The 9,844-nt window shown below is 52.0% G+C and overlaps 1 protein-coding gene across 1 annotated transcript in view; it reads left to right on the top strand.

Moving 5' to 3' along the window:
- The first annotated feature begins 1,484 nt into the window (after window positions 1–1,484).
- Window positions 1,485–9,844, top strand: part of Stk24 (serine/threonine kinase 24) — a 103,069-nt gene continuing 94,709 nt past the window's right edge. The window contains exon 1 of the mRNA XM_006978764.4: window positions 1,485–1,871. Coding sequence (XP_006978826.1) covers window positions 1,830–1,871 — 42 coding nt within the window. The 5' untranslated portion in view covers window positions 1,485–1,829. The remainder of the gene's footprint in view (window positions 1,872–9,844) is intronic.

Below are 9,844 nucleotides of genomic sequence, written 5' to 3'. Positions count from 1 at the left end.
GGGACATTATCATCCAAGCCGCCACAATTAACTAAACGTGTAACCTACTGAAACTTTTTTAAACACCCACCTGGTTCTGCAAACACCCTTGCTATCCTGGAACTCTCTCTGTAGACCAGGCTGGCCTTGACCTCAGAGATCTGCCTGCCTCTGCCTCTGCCTCCCAAAGTACTATTTACGTAAGCAGATGTTTCCCAGGCTGAAAATCTCTTATTCTAATGTATTTCTTTCATGTTATTCTAGGTAGCTCCCTCCCCCCGCCCCCGATTCTTTGTGTATTTTTTTCCAGGTTCAGACTGTTTATGTAATACATAAACTCTTGGGTATCTGGGTTCATACTTTTAATGCTTTTTAGTTTACTCTTGAAAGGTGGCAAAGCTTCTCAGGTGACTAGGAGTCACCATGAAGGCTTTCTGAAACATCCTGGAGGACGATTAGGCAGTTGCCCAGGTCTCCAAAGGGAATCGGGTTCACATTCTCTTCTGATGCAGGGCCCAGAGGGAGCTTGTGTTCTTGGAACACCTTGGAATACAAGGACACCTCAGAGAAGAAACTCTTTCGTACCTCAGTCGAGGATTTACGCGTTTTCTCCTGTTTCTGACTCTTGGGGACTCATTTTGTATGCCTAACCTCGCAGAGCCGTAGTGTAAAATGGTCATTCATGAATGAGGCCTCCGGGTTCCTAGACTGAGATGCAGCGATTCTGAAAGACTCTTAGACCACTTCCTATTTGCCACTTGTAAATAAAGTACTTCCTGGAGGCGCACGGATTCGGTCCATCTTTCCTGGTTCGCCGCCGCAGAAGAGGCAGCTCCGAAGGCGGGCACAGGGCTGGTGCCCAGAGTGGGCCTACGGCTTCGGGGCGGTGCAGGGAGGGGAGGGCTGGGTCAGAGTCTAGACGCCGTTTCCTCTTATTGTCCTCCCTTCCTCCGTCACCCCTCCGCACCCCACTTTCCCCAGAGATGGCGGGGGAGGCGGGTGGGCAGCCCTTCCTCCCTTCAGCTAAGTTTCCACACCCGGCGGCCCAGGCTGAGTTGAGTAGCCAAGACACTGAACACCAACCCTGTCTACCCTTGGGGTTCCCTCCTTGGTCTGGTTGGAAACTTCGCCCAGACAGAGAAGGCGCTCCGCCCGGGTCTTTGGGAACAGGCCCCAGGCTAGGCCCCTTTGGGGACACCCCGGGTGCAGCCTGGCCTCCGGAGGGCCGGTGGAGAGGGAAGGGTAGGAGGGGGTAGTGCTCTCCGCTCTCCCACGGCCAGGATCTCCTCCGCGCGCGGGCGCGCGAGGCCCCCCGCTGGGTTGCGGAGACCGCCCCCACCCCACCCCGCGCGTCGCCCCGGGGACCCCGCCCGCGCGCGCCCGCCCGCGGGGAGGCGCGACTGCGGCCTAGGGCGCCCGGCGGCTCCTCCCCTCCCCTCCCCCTCCCCCTCCCGGAAGCGCGGGGCGGGGTCCCCGGCCGGGCCGCGGGGGCGGGCGCGGGGGCCGGGCCGGGGCGGGGCGCGGCGGGCTGTGCGCGCCCACTCGGCTCCAGGCGGCCAGCGCTCCCGGGCCCAGGCCGCCCGGCTCTCAGCGGGCACCGCGGCGGAGCAGCGAGGGGGAGCCCCGGAGAAGCAACCGCAGTCGCGCGAGGCCCCCCGCGTCCCTGGCTGCCCGCCCCAGGCTCGGTGCATGGGGACGCGGCCCGCCAACCTTCGTTGAGACCGTCCCCGGGGTGCGGTGGCCTCGGGCTCCAGAGCCCGCCCCGCCACCCGAGGGCTGCGCGCGGCCCCGGGCCTGCTCGCCGCGCGGCTCCGCGCGTCCCGGGCCAGGAAGTGGCGGCGCTGAGCGCCATGGCCCACTCCCCGGTGCAGTCGGGCCTTCCGGGCATGCAGGTAGGCTGGGGCGGCCGGGGCGGGCTGCGGCCGGGGCGGAAGCGGGCAACTTGGCGGTGTCAACACGGCCCCCCCCCACACCCCCCACCCGCTCCAACGCGCCGGGACCGTTTCCCCGGGATCCCCGCCAGCTCGGGCGGTCGGGATCTCGGGTGTATGCACGTGGAGGGGCTGTGGGGTGCGCGGCCTGGGGCCGAGGTGGGGTGCAGGAGCTTTGCGCACCCCAACTCCGACGCGCAGGCCGGCGGCCCATCCGCGGCAGGAGTGTGAACTAGTGTCCTTGGAGGCCCCGCTTGGGTGCCTGGGCCCTGTGTGGGCCTGGGACGGGGGCAGCGGTACTCTGGGGTCCTCACTCCCCGAGAGCCTCCCCCAGGCCTCCCCAAGGCGGGAGAAGACCCAAGCGCAGGAGCGGCAGGTCCCAGGCCGGGCGGGCCGCAGGGCGGGGTGCAGGAAGGTGTAACCCCGCTTGGGAGCCTGTAGTTCTGGTGCGGAAAGTGCGAGGCTGCAAACCCGGGAGACGGAATCCACACCTCCGCGCGCGCCCTGGCGTGCAGAGCCCAGGTTCACCCTTGGAGTGCCAGGACTCCGCTGCTGGACTTTCACTTTGAGACTCGATAGCATCTAGAGTTGTTTGCTAACCGGCTTTCAGTTCATACTTTGTGTCTTCTTAGCCTGCCCGTGACTTTTTTCTTTGGAGGGGATGGGGGCGGTGAGGGGAGTTGAATTTTAAATTTACATGAATGCACAGACATTTTCCGCCATTGAGGACTGTTTTCGGTCCTTTGAAAAACAATTACTAGTCTGTTCTTACTTGTAAAGTTTGTAAGCGCGTAAGTGCTGACAAAATGATTGCGATTCAGACCGCAAGACCAGTCAGAGTTTTGCTTTCCCAAGTGAGTGAACGGAAGACTTTTGCTAAAACCCCCAAATACTGAAGATTATCAATCTATAGTGCAACGGGCTCCTTTTCCCTGGCTCCAGGGTCGAGCTGCACAGTGTCCCAGGCCTTGGCTCGTACTGCTTGTGCCTGCCTCTTCTGAAGGTATTTCTTACCCTTCTTCCTTATTTTCATACCATGAGAAGGAAACTGGATTTCATTATCCAGATTTGAACTCTAGAAAAATAGGAACTCAAAGTTACCACGTTAGTGGCCACTAGAAACTTTAATCTTTTTTTCTTTCTTTCTTTCTTTCTTTCTTTCTTTCTTTCTTTCTTTCTTTCTTTCTTTCTTTCTTTCTTTCTTTCTTTCTTTCTTTCTTTCTTTTTTTTTTTTTAAGGGATAATAAAGTTGGAATTAAGAGTGTGACTGGAATGATGCTCGAAGAGTATCTTGGAGCCTCACCCCCAGCTTGTAAATCTGATGCTGCTGGCCACTAGTTAAAAGTCAGCTGCGGCCTCCTGCAGCTCTGCTTTGTGAATTTAGAGGCAAGAGGTCAGGGTGAACTGGATGAGAAACAATTTCTTAGCAGTAGAGCAAGACAGACCTCTTGGGCCATTAAAAACCTTATTCTTCTGTGTTTTCTCTTTCTGGCTGTTATAATGTCTTATGAGGATCCTCGCTGATGCCCACTAACCCCAGCCTTTGTCAAAGAAAGTGTTTGAAAAGATAGTTAATCCTGGCACAGGGCTGTGCAGTCTGCTCCCATGTTTCTAAAGAATGGGCCAGAATTCTTCATCCTAGGAAAAGAAAAAGTCAGTCCTGCCCCCCCCCCCCCTTGTATTTTCTAGATGGTCTTAGAAGGGCGCTGTTTTGATTTTGTCTCAGTGTAAAGTGGTGACTTTTTCTCAGTAGATTATTTTTGTCGGTTCTGGTTCCATAGCGGAGGGACAGTGGCTTTCCACAGTCGCTCCTGCCCTGTGTACGTCTTCAAACCACACGGTAAATTTTTGGTGTATTGTTGGAGAAGAACCTGCCTTCCCTTCCCATCTCCCCCCCCCCAAAAAAAAAAAAAAAAGAAAGAAAAACAAGCACGTGTATTTTCTACTTGGAGTCAGCAGCTGCAGCCTCCCTAGGATTTCATTAAAGGCACACCTGGGCTTGACTTTGACCAACTGTAAAACTGAAGGGAAATAGGCATCTCCTTCACTGTGGTTCTTATGAACCTCCCTCTCACCTCCTGGCTCGGACTTAGGTGATGGGTTAAAATTTTTGTCACACTGGGTGTGGTAGTGGCTGCTATAGTCCCAACATTCCTTCAGAAGGCAGAGGCGATGGATCTCCGTCAGCTCCAGGCCAACCAAAGCTACATAGTGAGACCCTGTCTCAAAAAACCAAAACAAAGTTTGGCAAGACTTCAGAGCAGGTTCAGACAGCCCATGGGAGAATGTTAGGAAGATCACTTGAATTCAGGAATGTTTTAGTATAAAGATTATTTTTATGACCTGCTAATCATTTTATATCTGCTACTACTGATAGAGAAAGAGCTGTTTTTTAAACCATTTTATAGCTTTGTGGATCACGAATTGAGTGGAAATTGAAGGTAAGATAGTGTAGTGCATTGGTGGCAAATATGATTCGAATCCAGCTGCTTATTGCCCTCAAGACAGCACCCGATTCACCATGCTCTGCTGTTGTTTAATTGTTACTTTGGCAAATATTATACATCATTTTATTTTAGGTATTTGCTGAAGAAAGGAGAAATACAAGATCAGTGGTTTATTCGGTCAGTAGCCGTGATTGACTACTCTTGTCCTTGGTAAAGGGAGATGATGATGACCTGACTGTTTTGATGACATTTTCTGGGCATTTTCTTGCTCCTCTTCCTAGTGTCTGGTTTTATAGTTGGGGGGGGGGGGATAATTAGAAATTACGAGCTGAGTGTGATAGCTGAGTCCTGGCTGTAAGTACTCCTGCCTTCATCACTGAACATTCATTGTTGCATGCAGTTGAATTTCAGTGAAAATAAAAAACTTAAGTTGGAGGTGGGAGCACTCAGTTAATGTTTTGAGTTTGCATTAAACTATGGTGCAAAATAATTAGTTTTTGCCTATAACATTTTTTGGTTAAAAAAAAAAACTTTGTGCTGGGGTTGGTGGTGGGGTGGGGGATGGTGGTGGCACATGCCTTTAATCCCAGTACTCAGGAGGCAGAGGCAGGCGGATCTCTGTGAGTTCAAGGCTAGCCTGGGCTACAGAGTGAGTTCCAGGACAGCCAGGGCTACACAGAGGGCTACACCCTGTCTTGAATAAAAGAACAAACAAAATTTGTGTGTATGTAATGTGCACTAGGTGTGTGAAGGAGTCTTTGGAGGTCAGAAGAGGGTCCCCGACCTGGATTGTGGGTGCTGAGAACCAAACTTTGCCAGTTTGTTTCTGCAGTACTGTAAATTTGTGTATAGAATCCTGGTAGCCACTTTCCTGGTGTGGCTTTCCTGGGCTGTGACCCTCCTAAGAGAGAGATTTTCCATCAGGACCAGAAGCTTCTTTACTCCTTATGAGTTACTACTGCAGTATGGCATGCTAAGAAAAAGCTGATTGTAACAGTGAATTGATGCCACAGCCCACTGGTTCATGACCCCAAGTTTAAAACACGCTGAATTAGGGAAGTCACACGTATAGGAGGGCTGGGGTGAAGTCAGCGTGCTCTGTGGTTCTGAGTTTAAGAGACCTCGTGTTTGCAAGTGCAGCTAGTGTGAAGGGATAGCTCAGGAGACTTGGGTTCTGCTTGCTGATGTTATCCTGTGCCGTCTCTCGCCCCTTCTCCATGTGAGGAGGCCTGTGCACTGGGTAGCCGGGAAGCACGTTCACTAGCACATTGGAAGTCTGGGAAATAAGACATCAAGACCATTGCAGTTCATTCTGCTCTGGCCTCCCACCCCCTGTGTGGCATGTTTCCACGGGGCTGTGCGCTGTCCTTGGGAGATAGCTGCTCTTGTTGCCCTGTTGGGAACTGCACCCTGCAGGGTGGCTGGGTGTCTGAGTGGACTCAGTAAAATTGTGAGGCCTGGTTCCAAGAACATCTTGGGTGAGACTGAACAGAGCGGTTTAGCGAGTTCCGGCCCTACTGCGGACAGGAGAGTCACTGAGGACGATGCAAGGGCTGTGGCCATGGAGGTCCTTGGCTTCAAACGGTCAGCAGCTGTGGCAGGACATGCCCTAAGAAGGTTCCAGTGACCGGGGCCCAGGGGACCAGGCCTCTGTAGGATGGAGAGGCAGAGTGTCTAGGACCTGCTGGGGCTGGGGTTCTCGGCATAGGTGCTGGGGAAAGTGGGTTCTGGGTATGTGCCCAGTGTCACCGAGAAGATGTTGGAGTATTTGAGCAGTGAGGATGTCCACGATTGGGAATGGTGGGGACTTGAGTGTCCTGGACAGCTAGCTAGGACACCCTCTGGGATTCTTAAAGACCTTGGTGACTTGAATTCTGTGACTTCTGTCATACACTTTGCCTTATTCTGCTGTCTCGTGTGGCCGAAAAATAATTGAGGAAAGTCAGGTACACTTTCTTGTTACTTGCTTAAGTCTTTTCCTCCCTAAGACAAGTTCTTCGTGTTGTCCAGGCTGGCCTTGAACTCTGAGACTCCTGCTTCCCTCCCCAGTGCTTGGGTTACATATCCAGCTTGTACGGTGCTGGGCATCCAGTTCATGGCTTCATGAGCGCCTGGCTGGCACTTGACTCCAGCCCTTGCTTCTCTTGGTCTTTCTGTGCCTGTGTCCGTTCTTAATGTTCCCTCCTTGCTGAGTGTTTGTTTTGCTTGAAAATGCATGTTGTTACCCTGACTCCTTTGACTTTCTGGGCTAGCCCACTGAGCCACATGGTATTCCCTTCCCTGAAAAGTTTTCTTTCCCTCCCCCTCCCTCCCTCCCTCCCTCCCTCTGGGATGGGGGATGGTCAAGGTTTTAAATTATTTTTTAAAGATTTATTTTATGCATATGTGTCTGACTGTGCGAACCGTGTGCATGTGTTTGTCTTTGGAGGTTATAGCCTCGGATCCCTGAAGCTGGAGTTATAAGCAGTTAGGACCAAATCTTGGTCCTCTACAAGAGCAGCAAGTGCTCTTTACTGGTGAGCCATCTCTCCAGCTCCAAGAATTAAAGTTCTGTGTACATCTGCATGCAGACGTGCATGTACTCATGCCGTGATATGTGTGTGGACGTCAGAGAACTATTTTCTGGAGTAGGTTCTTTCCTACCATTTGTAAAATACGGGGCTTGAACTCAGAATGTCAGGCGTGGTGGATCCATCTTTTTATTTTTTAAACATTAGTAGCTGTTGGCTCTAGTCCCAGATCAGGGAATGTACTTTTGTTTCTTTTGAGGCAGGGTTTCTCTGTGGATCCCAGCTGTCCTGGAACCAGGGGAGCCTCTCACTCAGAGACCTGCCTACCTCTCCCTCCCAGGTGCTGGATTGAAGGTGTGTGTCTGGCTCAAGGAAGGTACCCAGTTGCCTTCAAGAATGCAGACAGACATACTGTAACTGAAAATAGTGTTTCCCAGCACGGTGGCCTCCTGGTGTCCTGATCTGGACAGGTTTTGTTCCTCTTGGAGCTGCTGTGCCCACCATGGTTCTGAGCTGCCTCTCTGGTCTGGTGCAGGTTGATGGGGTTCTTCTCTTGGTCCTTGGCAAGATGCAGTGTGAGTTGCTAGTGAGGGGTGAGCCTGTTCCGTCTTCCTGTGGTTCTATGGGGCACACCCTCCAGGCTGTGGTCCAGCAGTCTGTCTCTTGCCACACAGCTTTATTTGGGTGATTTTCCTCATGATTCAGACTTGCCTGCTTGGAAACTGGTACCTGCAGGAAGTGGGCCCCACCCTCCCCTCCTCTCCCCTGCTGATGCTCTCCCTGTTGCCTTGGCTGGGGTGATTATCACTAATGGAATCTTGTGGCTGGAGTGCTTGCAGGAAGTAGACCTGTGCATGTTACTCCTGCTGCTGTGGAGAACCAGCGCTGGCCTTGTGCCCATTGGTCGTAGTCACTTCTCATAACTGATTTTTATAGTGGACTCTACCAAATGACTTGGGAAAAGAACATGAGACCATTAGAACATCTGACTGGTAGGGGGCTGTGCCCAATCCTCAACTGCTCTCGGAACTGGTCATGGTGGCTCATGACTACTGTTCTGGCATTTGAAAAGCTAGGCGAGAGGTGTGTCTGAGGTCAAGTCTGGGGCTACACGGTCATTTCCAGGCCAACCTGGACTTAGTGTAAGACCTTGTCAGTTGCTCTGCGTAAATCAAGATGTAACTTGCTGCAAAGTATACAGAGGCCTCAAGGTGTGTGCTGGGAGTGCACAGGAGGACTGAGCCCTTCCCTCATGTTTCCTTAAGGGGTTATGGTCAGCAAAAGAAAGTGAGTGGTGGGACATGGTGAGTTTCATGTGAATGCTTACCAAATGCGTAGCTAGGGCTTGTCCTAGTATTTTAATCTCTTCCTGTTTTTAAAAAGGAATTTCGGACTCTAAGGTTTGGAGGTCTGGTAAGGCTCCCAGCCCTTTGTTTTGTTTTCAGTTACTTAGGTTTGGTTTGTTTTTATTGAAAACACAGATTAGATGCACAGTTTCCTGGGAAAGATGGTGCTTGCCCGTCCCCTGCCTCCATTTCTTTCTCCCCAGAGGCGTCCCCTCTGATCCCTTGTGCTGACTTAGGCCATCATTCCTTGGCTTAGGAGGACTCACACTGCTGCTTGGGTCTAGTTCTGGAGGTGCTGTGTAGACCCAGGATTCTGCAGATGAGGATGAGGTTTGGTCTGCTGCCTTCTCCCCACAGGAACCCCCATCCTCCTGGCAGAGTTCACATGGTGACCTGGTTAGATCTGACGGCAGTGTCTACGTGGCCCACAGCCTGGGCAGCAGTGGTGAGGTGCAGGTCCTCTTCTGATGTCTCCGGGGTTTTTCCAGGTAGTTTTCACCAGGTATCTGGAGCTCCTCTTAGGAAACTCAGCTGGAGCAGACCTCGGGTCTTTCGCCTCTAGAGAGAAGCTGGGATGGTGCCCTCCAGCTTGGTCCACTGCCCCCTCTGGTCTCTTGGCCTTCCTCTCTGAGTTCCTTTGCTGCTGTCTCCTGGTGGATACCTGTTTTGTGCATCCCTGTCTTTCCTGGCTTTACGCCGCTGGATGGGGCAGTGGGCAGAGTGCAGCGTGTGCTCCCTCCAGTGAATTAGGGTGTGAGCGCTTCATGTCTGCCTGTTGGTTATAAGGCAGTGTGACCTGGTATACAGTGGTTGGTTTTCTTGCAGAATTGTGTTTTCAGTCCTGGGGGTGGGACAGACAGATCCTCATGTGTTCTAGGCAAACACTTAACTACTCCTTGTGGTTATTTTTTGTTTTGAGACAGGTTTATGCTATGTAGCCTGGGCTGGCCTCCCGAGCCTGGGGATACAGGCATGTATGGCTGTGTCCTGCGGGCCTCCTCTAGGGAGTTTTGAAGACACTTGCCTGCTGCATTCTAGCTGTGTTCTGCTGGAGTGCAGTGTGCCCCAGGACTGGATTCCACCCACACACACTGTCCTGCCCTTGAACCGGGAACAGTTCCTTTGTGTTGTGAAGGCCACAGCGGTGTCTTGGTGTGAGTGTTGTCGTATTTTTTGCAGGCACTCAGGAGGCCTTTAGAGTTAGGCAGCTGGTGTCTTGTGATGAGGGTTTTTTTTTCCTTCCCTTTTTGAAGCTACCATTTGGATGCTGTACCTTCTCATCTGGCCCTTGAGGGGTCTACCTGTTAAAGCTATTTTCTGTCCCTTGTCTTTGTTGCTGGCTTTCTGGGCCATTGTCTCAACTTTCCACGTCTCCTAGTGAGCGTTTCTGCTCCTGTTTTCTTAGACTCCAAGAGCGCTTGTGACTCTCAGTGTCCCTCATTACAGTTGGTTTTCCTTTTTGCTTGAAGTTTCTGTTTTATGTTCTAGGCATAATTCTTTCCAAGTCTCTACTCTTTCCTTTATTGGGTTTAGCTGCTGGGTGTTTTGTTTGTTTGTTTTATGGTAGGGACACCCTCTAATGTCCACTCATGTTTATGACTGGAGATTGCTGGGACCTCAGTTAAGTTTTT

The sequence above is a fragment of the Peromyscus maniculatus genome, chromosome 9 (assembly GCF_049852395.1).
Source record: "Peromyscus maniculatus bairdii isolate BWxNUB_F1_BW_parent chromosome 9, HU_Pman_BW_mat_3.1, whole genome shotgun sequence".
In the NCBI taxonomy this organism is placed as follows: Eukaryota; Metazoa; Chordata; class Mammalia; order Rodentia; family Cricetidae; genus Peromyscus; species Peromyscus maniculatus.
This window is presented reverse-complemented; position numbering and strand designations above follow the sequence as displayed.